Source organism: Dermacentor albipictus, chromosome 10, assembly GCF_038994185.2.
Source record: "Dermacentor albipictus isolate Rhodes 1998 colony chromosome 10, USDA_Dalb.pri_finalv2, whole genome shotgun sequence".
Taxonomy (NCBI): Eukaryota; Metazoa; Arthropoda; class Arachnida; order Ixodida; family Ixodidae; genus Dermacentor; species Dermacentor albipictus.
The window spans coordinates 70,647,443-70,665,613 of NC_091830.1; the positions used below are offsets into that span (position 1 = coordinate 70,647,443).

General features: G+C 45.4%; 1 protein-coding gene and 1 pseudogene across 1 annotated transcript; one reads left to right on the forward strand and one right to left on the reverse strand.

The window, feature by feature from the left end:
- Positions 1 to 6,416: 6,416 nt before the first annotated feature.
- On the reverse strand, positions 6,417 to 9,130 carry LOC139051096 (uncharacterized). Its single transcript, XM_070528198.1, has one exon. The coding sequence runs from the start codon at positions 8,617 to 8,619 to the stop codon at positions 7,357 to 7,359; it is 1,263 nt and encodes a 420-aa protein (XP_070384299.1). The 5' UTR covers positions 8,620 to 9,130; the 3' UTR covers positions 6,417 to 7,356.
- A 4,110-nt stretch (positions 9,131 to 13,240) lies between these two features.
- On the forward strand, positions 13,241 to 13,952 carry LOC135898386 (casein kinase I pseudogene; annotated as a pseudogene).
- Positions 13,953 to 18,171: the final 4,219 nt, after the last annotated feature.

Consider the following 18,171-nt stretch of genomic DNA (forward strand, 5'->3'; position numbering starts at 1 on the left):
AGTTTAGCTTTGTCATCCCATTTGTTATGCGCACTCACGCGATCTTATGACGAGAGCCAATCATCCACGTCATGGTCGTCCTTGCCGCTGAAGACCGAAGGATCTCGTTGGCGCAGAGCACCGGAGCAGACGAGGATGCCTGGGGACGATCGGGCTGCGCGGCGTCCTGAGGCATGGCAGAAACGGTAGGGAGCGTCCGGCTGCGTAGTTCCAGGTTCGGGAACGGCCCAGCACGTCCACCAAATGTCAAGAGGCGTTATAGTTCAATTGATAAAACGCTCAGATAGCAGATGCACCGCAGCGAGAGGACAGAGAGCTTCGGCTACACAGGCACAAGGCTTCCAGTCACTCGTCATCGTCGTGTTTCTCGAAGCAGTGCCTGCTGCTCGTTCTTCTCCAGTACAATATATATATATATATATATATATATATATATATATATATATATATATATATATATATATATATATATATATATATATATATATATATATATATATATATATATATATATATATATATATATATACGTTGAAAACAAAGCAAATTTGCTGTCCAAATACTGGCTGGGGATTTACCTTTATCAAATAAGTCGAATTATTCTCGAATCTAAAGGTGAATTCTGAAGATCCTGTCTATTGGGGTTAAATGAAGCTTCTAAAACTTCGTTTTCGGGCCGTTAGGAGGTGTTATATGAAAGGCTAAAGCGATAGCCCATTTTCCTAAGAGCACCACAGACCACTCAGTACTCTTTATAACTGAAATTGAGGTAATTACATGAGTAAAGTATAGTGAAAGCTTGAAGTAACTAACTGCTGGGTGCGGCAGTGATTGAATTTCAAAGTACTTATTTCTCTTTTTTTAATACTTATACGTTATACGAGGCAGGTAGTTCCTTATTCACGGTTTAGTCGGTAATCTATGCGAGATACGGCGTTTGGATTTCCTTGAAGGAAGAATACTGCTGCGAGCGACAAACGACAGAAGTTTGCCTTTTATCAAGCAATTATCATCTTTGCAGAAAGTGACTCATTCGGGCCTCGCACACAGTCTATTAGCCGTTGGCTGCAATGTTTCCCTGAGTACTTATAAACGTGTACCAGATCTCAACTGCCAATTCACTGAAATTTGGGGAGGGCTTAAGTTTAATGAGTGGCGAAAATTTAACGTTCCTCGCCGTCTAGAAGCATTGCAAACAATAATGAAACATTCGTGTATTCCCTGTACTAATCTATCATAAGGGGTTTATAAATGGTTTCTGCACTCTTCTTTGGGAACGCGGCAAGATACCTTGTTTAAATCTGGCAACAATGACAAGTATGTCGCCGGTAACGCGTAGGCGTAGCCCGAAGTCTGTGGCTTACATTCAGCTTTTACCACAAATTACCTATGCAAGAACTCTTAAGCGTTGTGAGTATGTTTTATGAGTGGCACATATTTATCACGCTCCCTAGCATGGGATCAAGTACAACCAAGATCAAACTTCGCGCAATGGGGCTAATCGCTATGGCAAATCGCGGCGTGAAGTTAACTATGGGTGTAGAAAATTGACCTTTCCGGCACAATTTCGTAAAAAAAAAGTTATTGAATGTGCGGCGCGTCTGTTATTAGCAGAGTTACCCAGCATCCCATATTTATCCAGCGCTGCAGAATGTGTTTATTCGGTGGAAATGGAACCGAAGTGAAATACACCGTGAATTTTTAAGTTTAGTGGCTACACAGGGAGTGTTATGAACATTTCTCTAATCCTAACGTTTTCATTTTTTCATGCAGTATATCAGCTTCGCCTGTGATCTTCATTGAACTAAAACAGACACCTGCCTCAAGTTTGATGAAAGTAAGGAGGTGGATATGTCTGACGTGCAGGCAAAGTTCAAAGTCAATGCTTTATTTGCGACCTTTGCAATAAATTGGGCATGTAAGCGATCAGGGGCGTTCTGACCCTTTCTTACATGTGCCGCAGGATTTAGTTCATTGTCTTGGTGTCAGTAAATATGCTGCCGAGCACGAATGTCCGCGGAAATGGGTGTGCCAAGTGTGCAAAATCTGATGCGCGTGGATGAACTGGTGATTTTGCGAAACCTTTGTCAATAACGTGGGACAGATACGCTTTCGACTACGCTTAAATGCGTGTAATCTGTGGGTAATGTGCCTTGTATCGGTCATGTGGGGTTCATGGGCAATATTTGGCGGAACTTTAGCTATTCTGGTCTACTTAGAGGCGCCGCCAATACTTATTTATCCTTCGTTTCTCTCTTTCTACATGGATTAGGCAAGTCTTCTAGAAGGCTTCCTTGGTATCCTAGTTATTTAAACAAATCAGTTTGTGTTGAGGCAAGTAATGCGCGTTGTGTAACCATCTTCAATGTAAGGGGGTAATTATATATTTTCGGTAAATTACATGCGCAAGGAATAACGTAGATTTCACCCACTGACCTTGGAGATCACTGAACGCAATCCCGGTCAAACTTAGCGAGAAATGGTCAAGATCGGGGAATGCTATGGGCAATTTTCTGGCAAAGTAAAACGTTTCTGCGAAGGAGTCAGTGCTTTTCTAAATACCCCTTATTGTGCTCAAAAGCGTTACATGGGAGCAAGAATCCAAAAGAGACTGCTGAGCCATCGCAATGTTCGGCCTTACCCTGCAGAACAGATGAGTGCCGTGACCAGAAGCACCAATTTTCATGCTTTCTCGAACGCACCAACAGCAAAGAAGAAAACGTGAGATATACGGATGCAGCGGCGTACAGCACCAATGACCGATTTGCAATCAGCGTGGTAGACGAGAAAGGCGAACAACTTACAGCCACATCCATACGTGCCAAGGACGCGACCACAGCGGAAGAGCTGGGCATAGCCCTGGCCATCGCAACGTGCAAGAAGGCCATGGTTACCGTGGTGACGGACTCGCAAGAAGCATGCAGAAGGTATATAAACGGAAAGATTGGAAAGGCAGCACTTCAGGTCTTGAACAACACCAAGATAGAAGCAGCACAAATCCTCTGGACGCCGGGACACGAGTCTCTCGCGAGGAACCAGGCGGCGCATGCCGCAGCTCAATATCATGCACGCCGAGCCATCTCCGAGGCGCAGAGAACACGAACCAACGATTGCGATGAGGATGATGAACGGATATCCAAGAAGTACTCGGATATCTTGGCGCACTACAGGACGCAGAGGCATCGCTACCCACCCACACATATGTAGGGACCAAGCGGTAACCTGGAGAAGACTACAGGTTGGAACCTACCCGTACGGAACATTGCTGCACACCATGTATCGGGGCCCCTACGGGCGAGACGTTTTTGGCATTTTTTGGAAATTGAAACGCCGGAAATGTTTAGCTTACTTCAAAAATCTCGTTACGTGCCTTTTTATGGTGCAGAGTACCAATAGTGGGAACAATTATTTTTGTTCCAAACCAATTGAGTTCCGGCCAATGAAACATGTCATAACTATTTACCGCAGACGCAGTTTGGCCTAGTTTCAAAAGTCAGCAAGTTATGCGTGACCAGCTTTTGTCGCGCTTGGTGCAACCGACTGGAAGTGGCAAGGACAGGCTTCCCTTATGGGGCACGTAAGTAAGCTGAGAGTGTGTTTCGGGGTTAATTAAAGAGCTGCTACATGTAATTGTTAGAATAAATTTGTCGATGTTTTTGTTCTTTCTTAAATCTGTTACAGTTTTGCGCCAGGCGTGCCGAAAGGATCAGATAAGTTCCAGTCGAACGACGTTTCTTGACCCATGCTTGTGGGTTGAGGCTCGGCAAGAAAGAGGGCCGCTGGCAAGGGGCACTCTGCTTTTAATACTTAGTGGCGCGTGCGCACTTCGCAGAGTGCTCTTATCAAGATTAGCGCCAGCGGTCACAACACCACCTCCCCTTTTAATGGAGCACACAGTCACTCAGAGTCCCGCTTAGAATCTATCCGGTGGGCGACGATTTCGCATGGGGTAGCGTCTTGCCTCGGCGGATGCTGGTGATGCCGGTTGCGGAACCGGAGTTACCATGGGCGGTTGTGGACTGGAAGGAAATGGTGCGCTGGCAGTCTCAGGATAAACCAGGAACTCGCTGGTCGTAACTTCGCCAGCTGTTCCGTGCCTAGGGGTTACGTCCTCTGCAGGCCTCTGTAGCAGCTGATCCTGGTGACGACGCCTGGTGAAGGTGTCCCTCGAGGTGGTTGCACGCACTTGGAAAGAGACAGGTCCTGTTTGAGCAACAATCACAGCGGGAGACCACTTTGGTTTTCCAGAATAAGTATGTGCTAACACGCTGTCGCCTACCAAGAAGTGACGGTCGCGACACGGACGACTTAGTGCCTGAGTCCACTGTCTGTGTGCTATTCGTTCCCCCACGGAAGGCTTTACGGCAGCTAGCCGACTGCGTAAGCGTCGTCCTAGGAGCAATGCCGCTGGTGATTCCCGAGTCGTCGCATGCGGCGTGTTGCGATACGACAGCAAAAATTTATGCAGCTTTACCTCCAGTGTTCCTCCTGTGCCGTCTTTGCGCAGGGCATTCTTTAAGGTCTGGATGAAACGCTCTGCCAACCCATTGGAGCTGGGCTGGTAGAGAGCCGTGAGGACGTGCCGCGCTCCCATTGCCTGCATGAAGTGCTTCAACTCCTGCGAAACAAACTGAGGTCCATTATCGGAAACAATTGTTTCAGGGAAACCAAAACGTGCGAAAAGCTCAGTCAAACAACGAATCGTGCTTTCTGTAGTTGTCGATCTCATTTCGAAAACCTCTGGCCATTTAGAATGTGCGTCGACTACCACTAAAGACATGGTATTCTGGAAAGGTCCCGCAAAGTCTACATGAACACGATGTCACGGTGAAGTCGGCCATGACCACGGGTGAAGAGGTGCGTTGATTGGAGCGTTACGTTGCTCTTGACAACTAGCGCAGCTTCTGATACGAAGTTCGAGGTCCGCCTCAAGAGTTGGCCACCACACGTAGCTGCGTGCTAGTTCTTTGCTGCGCACGATGCCGGGATGGCCGTCATGGAGTTCGTCCAGAACGAACCATTGCCGCTTTGCAGGCACGACTACTCTTGCGCCCAGCATGACGCATCCCTGATGCACCGTCAGTTCATTGCATCTGCGAAAAAAAAGGCTTCAACTGTTCATCCTTGACCGACGTGGGCCATGCCACATTTGTGAATTCCTTCACTTGACAAAGAATTCGATCTTTACATGTGGCAGCCGCGATATCTCGACCAGAAACAGGCAACGAGTCCAATCGCAATGAATAAAATGTTTCTTCTGTTTCTTCGGTTGCCGCTTCAAGATCTGGCAGCGGCAGATGCGAGCAGAAGTCGGCTTCCGCGTTCTCGCGTGATTTCTTGAAGATAAGATTGTAGGAGTAGGCTGCCAACGTAACTGTCCAGCGTTGCAAACGAGCAGCCGCGATGGTGGGAATCCCGGATGTCGGGCCCAGTATAATTTGAAGAGGTTTATGGTGTGTGACCAAGGTGAATGAGCGCCCATAAAGATAGAAGTGGAACTTCTTTACACCGAAAATGATGGTTAACGCTTCTTTCTCCAGTTGACTGCATTTCTTTTCCGCTTCAGATAGCGTTCGTGAAGCGTAAGCAATGGGCCATGCCCTTCCGTCATCGTAGACATGAAATAGGACTGCTCCTACACCATACTGAGACGCGTCGCATGACAGCCTAAGATGTCTTTCAGGGTCATAGTGTGCGAGCGTAGGTGGTTGTGCCCATAGCGCTTTCACTTGGTTGAACGCTTTTCTAGCATGCTCGTCCCAGTGCCAGGCTACCTTTTTTTTGCAGAAGTCTGAAAAATGGTTGAGCTATCGTTGCTAACTGGGGCACGAACTTGCTGTAATAGTTGACAACGCCCAACAAAGACTGAAGCTGCTTCTTTGATTTCGGTGCTGGCGCCTGGAGAAGTGCGTCAACTTTATCTGACAATGGCGAATGCCTTCAGCGCTGATTTTGTGCCCAAGGTAGTGAAGTTCGCTTTGAAAAAACGAGCACTTCTCTTTCTTTACCCTGACACCTCGGCTTTGAAAACGCTTCAGCAGCGCTTCGAGATTAGCTAAGTGGTCTTCTAGTGTTTTCCCAGTTACCAAAATATCATCTAGGTAGCAGCAAACACCCTTGAAGTCCTTCAACATCGTGTCCTTTAACTTTTGGAAAATCCCCGGCGCGGAAGCGATTCCAAAAGGTAATCGGTTGACGACAAACAATCCCTTGTGCGTATTCAAGGTTAGGTATTGCTTTGAGGAATCAGACATGACCACTTGCTGATAAGCACGGTTCAGGTCGATCTTTGAAAAAATTACCGACGATTACGTTACTTCCTAATGCGAAATTTGAGCGCAGCAAATAAGCTGTTTCACCTTTTCGATAGATTGAGGCAAAGAAATCGAGCAACACATGTATGCGCTATCACAGAATTTTTTTTTATTTTTCACACGTATTCCTTTAACAAAGACTCCACTAACAGTTCTTGACAGTCATGAAGGAAGCTTTGTGGTCGGAGAAATAGACTGATATATGTTCGACTTGGTACACCAATGCTTGATTATCAAAGACGAGATCTATACAAGTGCCTCGCGAGGTTGTCACAGCCGTGGGACGCGTTACGAGCGAGAGGAACGGGATGTTCTCCCGCATAAGTGTTAGGAAATTGCTGTTTGTCTTCATGTCAACATTAAAGTTCCCCACTACTAACATCGGTGTGGATCGATGGACGGTTAATGCGAGTTGCAGGAAGTGCACTACGTCTTTCGTGAGTGCGGTAGCGGACTCACGAAAGCGGTATCAGTCGGTCGCTGCTAGCGCTGGGGGGATGAAAGGGGGGCGGAGCTGGTTACGAGGCCGACGACAACGCCGACGCGAAACCCAGGAACGGACGCCAAAGAGCCATTTGTGTAGCCAGCCCTCCTCCACAGTCTCTCCTCCTCCCTTCCATCATCCTCCCTCGCCCGGAGAGCCGACAGCGCGCATGCGCGGCGGCGGAGCAGATTCGTCGGCGAGCTGGTTACGAGGCCGACGACAACGCCGACGACAACGCCGACGACGACGCCGACGACGACGCGAAACCCAGGAATGGACGCCAAAGAGCTGCGCTCTAAAATGTGTGCCTCCAGACAGAGCCGCGAATCAGTCATCGACCTTCGGCAACGGGTAACGTGTGACGTCAGGGCACGGATTCACTGTCACCTTATAATCACCACAGAGGCGTATGCCACCGTCTTTCTTGATAACGGGTACCACTGGCGTTGCGTAATCTGATGTGGCAATGGCCGTTATGATGTCCATTTTTTCCATCTTCGAAAGTTCAAGCTCAACCACCTTTTGCAGTGCGAACGGCACGTTCCTTGCTTTGAGAAACTACGGTGCCTGATTAGGCTTGAAATACTGCTCGGCCCTTTCTTCTGTAATCATGCCTAACTCATCTTTAAATAGAGAGTCGTACTTTGCGATCAAAGCGTGCAGCCTTTCCTCTAAACGACAAGGAAAAGGCAGCTCTGACCTTGGCAGATGGTGGACGTTCCAGATTTTGCTCCACTCCAGCCTAATTGCCTGAAGCCATTCCCGACCGAGCAACGGCGGCCCTTCCTGGTCGACGACGTATAGAGGAAGGCTCGCCGTGTTGCCACCGTGCTGCACCTTGACTTGTAGGACGCCTTTTGGGATCACCAGGGCTCCTGTATAGGTGCGGAGCTTCACTTCCGTCGGGTTGAGCCTGGCTGATGAAAGAAATTGGCGGTATTGTTTGAAAGGCATGACTGTGACGGCGGCACCTGTATCTAGCTCCATAGGAACTGTCACATCATTTACTTTCATCAGTACCATGATGGGCTCAATACTGGGAGCAGATGCGCCCTTTACGGCTGCCACTTCCGAGCGGGATACCACCGATAACGTTTTTATAGTGTCCTTCATGGGGCGTTTCCCACGCGACGTGTTGTAGGAGCTACGGCAAACTCGTTGTAGGTGCACCCTTTTGTTGCACTTATAGCATTTGTCATTTACGTGGGGACAGGCCTTGCCGGAATGTTTCGGCGACCAGCAGCGAAAACATGCCTGCGACTGGACACTCGAAGTCGCCTGTACCTTACGCATGGGGTTGGCTGTAGACACCCCTGTACGGGCTTCCGCAGTGCTTTTCGTTGCCGCCTCCATAGCCACAGCGCGCTCTACCGCTCTCTGAAACGTAAGTTTGCAATCCTCCGTGAACAGCACTCGCTGTATACCCTCTCTTAACAAGCCGCAGACGAAGCGATCCCGGAGGGATTCATCTAACGCGCTTCCAAAATCACAGGTTCGTGCTAGCTTCCGTAGCTCGGCAACGTAATCAGAAATGTACTCGCCTTCGACTTGCTGCTTCCTGTGGAACTTTGCTCGCTCGCCAATGACCGACGGTTTCGGCGACAGATGGTCCCCCAGCGTCTTCTTTAGTACCTCGACGCTCTTGGCTGAAGGCAACTCCGGGGCAACCAGCGATTTCAGAAGACTGTAGGTACTGTGGCCTATGATGCTCGGGAATGCATGTACTCTGTTACCTTCGGGAACGCAGTTGACGATAAGAAACGACGTCAGCCGTTCTTCGTACGACACCCAGTCATTCGTGGAAACGTCGAATGGTTCCATCTGGCCCAGTTGAGCAGCAAACTGCGTCTAACCTGCACTGGCTTCTTGATTCATGATATCAGTCAGTGAAGAAAAGAAAAAGCAGCACTTTTCAATCGTCGGTACTGAACAGAGGCTGAATGCCGAGAACACCTGCCTTCCTTGACGGTGCGCAACTCTTCAATGTCCCATCTTCGTCGGCACGTGTTATGTTTTGCGCCAGGCATGCCGAAAGGATCAGACAAGTTCCGGGTGAACGACGCTTACTGACCCATGCCTGTGGGTTGAGGCTCGGCAAGAAAAATGGCCACTGGCAAGGGGCACTCTGCTTTTAATACTTAGTGGCGTATGCGCACTTCGCAGAGTGCTCTTATCAAGATGAGCGCCAGCGGACACAACAAAATCCATGTCAAATTTATGTATCAAATAACGCTACAAGCCAAACACGAGAGCACATTGCAGAACGAAGACAATTTTAAGTGGTCAACAGTGCCGAAGCAAAGCACTTCGTGAACGCACAAAAATTATATTAGAGGTTCCTCGATCGATCACTGACGAAAACCTTGTGTTAACATATTGTATGTCTCCAAATGCCAGCACACTTGACATGTCAGGATTCCTCTGGTACTAGTAAAAGCTCCAGAAATATTGCAGCAAATATTGTCCATTTTGAATTAACACTCGTGCTGTGGAATGACTTTATAGCCAAACCTTTCAATTGACATTTTTAAACAAGAATAAATCCTCTGGATAAGGTTTGCAATGCGAAACGGAATATACAGTTTTCATGAGAATATTGTGGTTTAAAGATTCATGTCAAATTAATGTTGACTCTTTAGCTGTGATGTGCGCAATTTTAGTCGCCGACATTCAAAGCACGTGTTTAATGAGCCAAGGTCGATGCCGTACAGTACTTTTCTTGCCATTTCAATTCCAGATCTGCATATGATTGAAATTTTGACGTGCTGTCTCTCGGCATAACATGTTCAAGCATCAGCAAGATAGAACTGTCGTTTTATTCAGCTACAAAAACATTCTGCATGTCCAATGACTCTGCATGCACGTACTTTTCTGCTGCGTGTTTTCATGGGGGCTATCAGCAAACCGGGTAATTACCTAGTCAGTTCTATTCTGAACCATTCCTAAAGAGATTGCTAAATATTCTCTATACCTAGATTGCACTCTACGGCTAGATAGTTTTCATGCAAGGGTCTAGGACTTATCTTCATATCGTTTAGATTGAGGGCCTAGATAACAGACAGTACAAGGCACGAAAGGGAAAAAAAGAATTTTGGCATGCTGGTGCAGTTGAAGGCAATTTTAGAGAATGAAATATGACAAAACGCGAGTGCGTTTTTAGGGGGTGAGAGCGAGAGAAACAGCTCAGTATTTTGTATAAAGCCTTCGCAGATGATCACCTCAATGCATATGCTCAGCGTTTACATATCGGGAAGATTTCACCGAGAAAATGAACTCCTTTCCTTGCGAAGACCTCCAACTCCACAACGAAATTGGTGAGATTTGAGCTGTGGCGACGTAGTTTAGGTCATGCCTTTACCCTTTCTAAATGTTACAGGTAGGCTGCAGCACTCTTCAAAATGAAAGTCTTGACCGTCCTCGCCCTTTTAGCATTAGCAGGTGAGTTTACTGGACAAGAGACACCACCACAAGAGACACCACAGAAATTTGTAAACAATATTCTCATTTATTTGTAAGCGCAATAGATATATACAAATATATAGCCATCACTTAATTTTTTTCTATGTTGCATAGCTGCAAGGAATCCCTTATTAAAGTACTGATCCAACTTGCACGCAAAAATGGACCATAAGTGGTGATATGCTGAAGAGAACTAATGATTGTGGTCTCGTAAATGCAACAATGCATATATTGAAATTGGGCGTAGGAAAACAATCATCTATAGAGTTGCAAAATTTTACTCAATTGCAGCACGTTGTAATTTCGTTTTGTTTTTGTAAGATAAAAGAATGTCATTATTCTTTAATGAACACCGACCCGCGAGCGGCAAGTTGTACATTAATATTATCTGATCGCAGAGTCAAATTTTCACCTTCCCTCCGTGATCTTGTTATAAACAATTATTATTCTAACATTATATTAAATGCCTACGTAAAGTACGTCCTTGTGAAAGCGTTTTAAAGTTGGTAGCCAGCAGCGTTCACAATTCAATAAACTCGTTCACCCGAGGCAGCCCTGAATGGAACCAAAGGTCGACATATAGTTGCTGTCATTAGTGAAGTGCTGCTGCCGTAAACATGGACCTATTGCCTAATACCGGCTTATGAGCCTAATAGCCGGAAAGGGTCACGTGAATCACTCGTGTGAAACAAAGGCTTACAGCAGGGGACATCGCAGTGACAAGCGCACAGCAGTTCGTTACTTCATTTCGATGTCGGCCATGTGGCGCTGGTAAGCCTAAGTAAAATCCAGAGCCGAATTAGCTGCACAAGTATGACACTTTAAATATTCTTCTCATATAGGCGTCAGAATGTTACTTATTTGGACAAGTGTTAAGAGCACAAGTATACTGACAGGAATGTTAAAATGCTGCATACATCCCAACGAAAAAAATTCCTTGTCCTGTCTGAAATAGGCTAGGTCACTTGTTTTCCTTCGCGAACAGTTGCTCGGAACGTCAGTTGTTTTGCATTTACTGACACTGTTTTGGATTTTACTCAGACGTATGCAAATCACAATGCAATGTGGGACGGACAACCAGTTTATCTCACTATACTACTACGCTTTCTCTTGATGAAAGTGAATTCTTGAGTTTGAATAACATGGAATAATTATCTAAAGTACGTTTTCAAAAGATCGAAGTGCGTATACTACATCATTGAGGCCCGAAAACAAATACTAAAAACATATTAAACAATACAGAGATTGCAAGAAAATAAGACACCCGTTTTGTATAACACCACGCTTAATTTCTTCGATACAAAGAAAGCACCAACTTTATTTCTCACATGCAAGGCATAGGCGCAGAGTTGGAGATTATCACGGTCGCTTTCATGCACGCTATGATGTGCACATACATATGAGAGAGAGTGAGAGAGATAGATATGAGATTTTATTAGGGAAATGGAGATAGGAGACGTCACGTAACAGTTCTTCGCCTGCGACTCTGCTGAGTGCGAAGGGGAAGACGAGAAAAAGAAGAGCATGCCGAGAGATCAAGAGGATAGACGGTAGCATGCGAGTATGCCCACATACATGTGCAAATAACACGTTTCTCTCGAATAACACTCTAGCGAAGAGGTTCACTCGAGTGCCCGTACATACCTAAGAGGAAGATATTGCTCAGTCGTTGGCTTATGCCTTTCCTGATTTTGCTGCAGTTACGCAAACGCGTTTCACCATTACTGTACTTTCAAATTACTGTGCGTGCTTGCATTGCTGTTAATCACAGAATGCCGACGTAACAATTAGATGGGTCATGCGGGATTGTCTTCCTCTTGTAAATTAAACTTCAAACCTACTCGTACCTATTGTTCATGAAGGTCTGCCAACGTTCTTTGCAAGTTATCTCCATTTTTCCTGTAGAAGACGCTATCTTCTGCACACCGCAAATTGCTGATAAGAATAGCACTGACCCTCTCTTTTAATGCTTTCCAAGTCCAAAGCGTTAAATACCTCTAGGCTTGTAATAAATACCACTAGAGAGGTTCTATTTTGGTTGACCCATTTCTTCAACGCTAAAAACGTTTGACTTACTGGAGGGTTATGCGAATGACACAACCGGAAGGAAGAAATATCTGGTTCCATTAATCACTAAGCGAGCTATTAGGGCTTCCTCTTTATGAGCGAACGATTGTTGGACTTCACGTTTTACTCAGATAAAGGCAGTGCCCATGGCTGAAACATCACTTTCTTTTCAAGATCGTTTTCGCCATCTTATCTCTTTATGGAAAAGAACTACGCGGATATTTATGGTCTCTGACGTGGTCTGACGTGGAAACATGGTCTCTGACGACGCTTCGTTCCTTGACGTTATGGCAGGTACTCCGGAAGAAATCTCGAGTAAAGCTTAGCCTCAATGACCTAGGCTCCTTCAATATATAATAGTTCATAAAAAATATTCTGCAGTCTTCCACTATGATTTGCCTTATAATCATATCGTCGTTTTGGCCCATAAAAATGCAGGATCCTATTGTATATATTGTAGGGGCAAATGGCGTGGCGTAACTGCTTTGTTATCAATGCCTAACATGCACCTAACTGCCTACAAGCGTGTTGTGGTGCTCTTATTGCGTTTTATTACAGTGCAAATTTTATTGTGTTAGCACTAGGAGGGTACTTGACGCACTTCCCGGGGGCTATTTATCTGTGTTGGTACCTATATGGCAACAGTAACGAAGAAGAATCCTCGTTACGAATTAACTCCAGCAGCATGAAAACTAATAGGAAAGGCGCTTCGACAGTAGTCTAGGACCGTGAAACAGGTCACGAACCGGCAAACGCCCCCGTTGACGAGATGAACCACCGCGAAGAGTACGATATAGCAACCCAGTATGCTTTCAATATGGCGGCGTATTTTCGTTGAAAAAAATTGACAGAGTATCAACCACCTTCACCAGTTCGTTCTCTCCAAGCGGGCTGCTGCCAATTTCTGCCTCAAGAAATGGAGCGTCAATTCAGTGACATGTACCAGCTTGGACAGAAAATTCGCAGCAAATCCTTCGGCGATATTTATTTCGGGACAAACAGATCCACGGGGGAAAACGTGGACGTCAAACGCTTGTGCATCAAGACGAATCACCGACCCCTGCACATCGAGAACAAGTTCTACAAGATGATGCAGGGAGATGTCGTCATCCCTTTGTTCAAGTGGTGCGGCTCCGAGGCTAACTACAACGTCATGGTGATGAAGCTGCCGAGCTCCTCGCTCGTGCACCTATTGGACTTTTGCAACAGCAAGTTCTCCCTGAAGACGGTGCTGCTGCTGGCGAACCAGCTGGTGTCGCGCGTTGAGTGCATCCATTCGGAGAAGTTAATCCGCCGCGACATCAAGCCCGAAAATATCCGCATAGGGCTGGGCAAGCAGGGCAACCTGTCCAAGCAGGGCATCATTGAATCACCGGGACTCGCGGGCGCCAAACCATATACCCTACCGGGAGAACAAGAACCTGACGGGCATTGTGCGCTACACCTCGACGAACACACATATCTGCATCAAGTAGAGTCACCGGTACAACCTCGAACTGATGCGCTTCAACAGGCGAATCCTGCGATGGCAGGTACTGCGGTTGGTCACCATGTGGCAGAAGTATGAGTGCATCAGCGAGAAAAAGATATCAATACACATCGAGGAACTCCGTCGCAGCTTCCCCTAGGACTCTTCCACCAGCCTAAACTACTTCCGGCCGTAGAGCTTTGACGAGAAGCCCGACTACTCGTACTGGAAGCGTTCTTCGTTAAGGTTACAATATATGGAAGTTTGTATCTAACCGTTTTCTTACCTATGTGGGTCCCTGGGTAGTTCATGGTTGAAGGGACAAGGCATCGGGCTGCTGTGCTGAGAAACCAACCATCAGACAAATTTGGGTGACTCCGTATGTGGCAATGTGTACATGTGTGACGCACTTCAACGGACCTATTTCGCGCCAACATGGGTCACCATAGACGCGCGACTCCTAAGGCGCTAGTGCTGTTCGAAGAAACTCTGACGGCAATATGGAGCACTCGGCATGCGCCAATTGGTCTTTGGTGGTCTCCAATGAAGCTCTTTGCTGCCATCTGGGGTCTCTAGTCATGTGCCATCAGGCGTGTACCGCTCCTCAATGAATGTCTTTGACGTGAACATGGGAAATTATGTATGTAACACCGGGAATGTTCCTCTCTACAATGAGGAAAAATATCCCTTAAGTTTATTCGATGCTGAGCGGAATGAAACCCAAGTCACATGGGTTACACTGGAGCAGCAACCCAGCGCATTAGCAGGTGAAGTCACAAATACGCATGACCTGCATAAAGAATAAAGATGGCAGCGTGTCAGTGATAACAGTCATCTTTCTTGGTGAACTGTCTCCCTCCAATAAAAAATCATGTCCCTGTAGTCATGCTGATATTGGTTTGTTGACTGTCATGGAAGTGTATTGACCACGAATTTGTGTCTCAAGGTCAAACTGTCCCTGAAGGTCCCACGGGGAGGTCCTACAGCGTTTGAGAGATTGTGTAAGCCATGTGCGAACAAATTCCTCGAAATAGTCGCTCGATACTACGCCCCGATTATGCCCCTGCGAGAAGTCATCGACATCATGTTAGATTTTTTTTTCTGCAATTTCTGCACTGTCGTGGAAAACATTGCGTTAGCCTTCTGCGACTCCTTTTTGTTCCTGAAATACACATTGGTGTTCGCTTGGCAACATTTCAGATGGGACGAGTTGACTCGAAAGGTAATCGCTGCTGAAGTTCATGAAACGGGCCAATTTGAGGTTTCATTTCCCTTCTTCTTTCTCAATGTCCGTAACTGAATACACAAAAGAACGCAGATAGAAATCACGGACGAAAAAATCGAGGGCACCATTCCAGATAAAACATGTTTCTAAATTTGAGCAGCATTTTTTCACTGCGCATTCTATTCCGGCCGTTTCGAATTTTCGAAATCGTAAATTGCGCTACAATAAAACACTAAATCTTAGTAAGCTTAACGCGAGAGCACTGTCAAGCGTCCATTGAGCAATGCAAGGAGAGGTAAATAGGGTGAATTCTGTCCAAAAGGCACGAATTTTAAAGTGACCACATTGATGTGTCTGTAAGTTTCTGACATCAAATTTTATAAACCTACTCCTCGATATTTTCGGACAAGACTGTCAAGGTAATTTTGTCTACACGTGTCTTGCGACAATGACTAAATTATGTCATGGATATATTGCGGGATTTCGCCTAATTATGACCATTACTTGAAACAAATTTCAATAAACTGTGAAGATTAGAAGCACACGCCTTTCTGCGAGTTATATTTCGCTTTTTATTCGCGTCCGAGCTAAACCCCACAAACACGGTTGAACTATAAAGATAAATACAGAAAGAAAAACAAAGACGAGTTTTTCGTCAATTCTGCAGCAACCTTCATAAACTCAAACATCTTTGTGCATCACGGTGTTGACCAGATAAGCATAAAACGTGCAGTGTCTATTAGTACGTTACCCTATAAATGGACCACAAGCGAGACGAAGGAAGAGTAGATGGGCCAGGCAAGCAGCTTGTCCATCGTGTCAATCCATTCTGTCCAAGGCCGTCACTGAGTGCAGCAGAATGTGTTTTAAAGTTAGCCATATAGGATAGCATTTTTCCCGCGCACCCTTCAATGGCTTTCTTCATGTTTCACCTCTTTGCATGCGTGGATTTGTTTTCTTTACTATGTCCATTGTACGAGAATTTTGACAATGTTACCATTATGTACACGCAATGCATCAATATGTTTTCTCTTCGTACCATTATAACATCATACCAGTGTTGTCAAGTCGTAGAAAATTACCCATATTGTGGAAAACAGCAAGAGTTTGTTGGAAAAACGTAATATTCAATGTTTCATCATTCATTATTGTATATTATTCATACACCGATAAAATGGGATATCACAGGCAACTATAAAGGTATCTCATTATATAATAAGATCTGGCGCATTATTCACGCAAAGATGCTGAAAGTCTGCCTCTACGTCCAGATCAGGTTAATATTCTATTTCCGGATCGCGGTTCTGTAATTGAACATCAGAATTGTTGCATTTAGAAAATCAAAATCATTATTTCTTATATGTGCATCACCATATCAGGTTTATATTGATGTGCAAGTTGGAGAAGTGCTTTATTAATAAGGGATTTCTTGTGTTGATACAGCATTGAAAACAACTAAGTGCTGGCTATATCTACGGGCTACGCTTACAAATAAATGACATTTCTGTTTCACAATTTCAGTAGTTTACCGTTGAACGTATCACATATATTGTTGTCTCTTGCCCAGCAAACTCACCTGCTAATCCTAAAAGGACGACGATGGCCAAGACTTTCATTTCGAAGACTGCAGCAGGCTACTTGTATCAATTAGAAAGGGTAAAACATTAGTGAAACTGTGCATACAGAGCTAAAGTCCAACCAGTTTTACAGGATGTGGACTTGGAGTTCTTCGCAAAGACAGGAGTTGACTTTCTCTACGGAATCTTTCCGATATGTAAACGATGAGTGTATGCATTTGGGCGATCATGTGCGAAGCCTTTACAAAAAAGTATTGAACTCTTTCTCTCGTCTTCACCCTGAGAGAAACACGCACGTTTTCTTACACTTCAATATATAAAATTGCATTCATCCGTGCCAGCATATCAAAAATATTTTCACCCCCTCATGCCTCGTGCCGTCTCTCATATGGGCACTTAATCTAAAGGTCATAGAAAAGAGTTATCTTCAATGACCTAGTCACTTGTATAAAAATTTCCTAGGTGGACAATGCAGTGTAGGTATCTAGAATAACAAATAAATTCTTTATGAAAGCTTCTAATCAGAATCGACTAGGTAAATTGCCGGTACGGTAATAGTCGCTACGGAAACACGCGGCAAAAAAGTGCATGCATGCACAAACATTTGACATGTAGAATGTTTTCTAGCTGAATAAAACGACAGTGCTTTCTTGCTGATGCTTCAAAACATGTTATGCCCGAACACAACACGTCAAAGCTTAAATCACAATACAGATCTGAAACTGAAACGCCAAGACAAGTGATCTCGAGCTTGAACGTTTGCTTCTAAAGGACCCACGTACGTGGAAGGCCGGTGACTCAAATTCCACACATCGCAGCTAAACAGTGCACATTACTATGACATGAATTTTCAAACTACTATATTGACAAAAAATATATGTACCATTTCGAACATTTCGAACATATATATATATATATATATATATATATATATATATATATATATATATATAGATGCCCACGATGTATGCCATCGCAGTCATCTCGCAGGAACGTCATCGCGGTGTGATATCCAGCTCCCCTAAATCGCACAATTTGGTGGCGGGTGGCTCACACGATCTGTCTAGCACTGCAGCACCTCAACGTAGGAAGCTTCAGGGACAATTTGACCATGACACACAAACCGGCCTAGCAAACCCTTCCATAGCATTCAATAAACCACAATCAACGTGACTAGAAGGTCATGATCTTCGATTTGAGGGAGTCTGTTCACAAACAAAGATGACTATTATCAATCACACGCTATTTTCTTTCTGCAGGTCATTCGCATTTGTGGCCCCGACTGCTAATGCGCTAGCTCACTGCTCCTGAGCAACCCTTGTTATGTGGGCTCGATACCGTTCAACATCCGCGAAATTTAAAGGGTACTTTTCATCCTTTCAGACTGACACATTCACAGAGGCACGTACCTAGTTACCCATTGTTGGCCTCAAAGACCTTCTTTTAGGACTGGCGAACGCCTACTGGCAAGTGCACAGAGAGCAAAGGTGGCATCGAAGAGGTTCACAGGGGGCCACCAAACATCCAGGGGACAATACCATGTGCTCAGCATCAGCGTCCCAGTTTCTTCGAAAAGC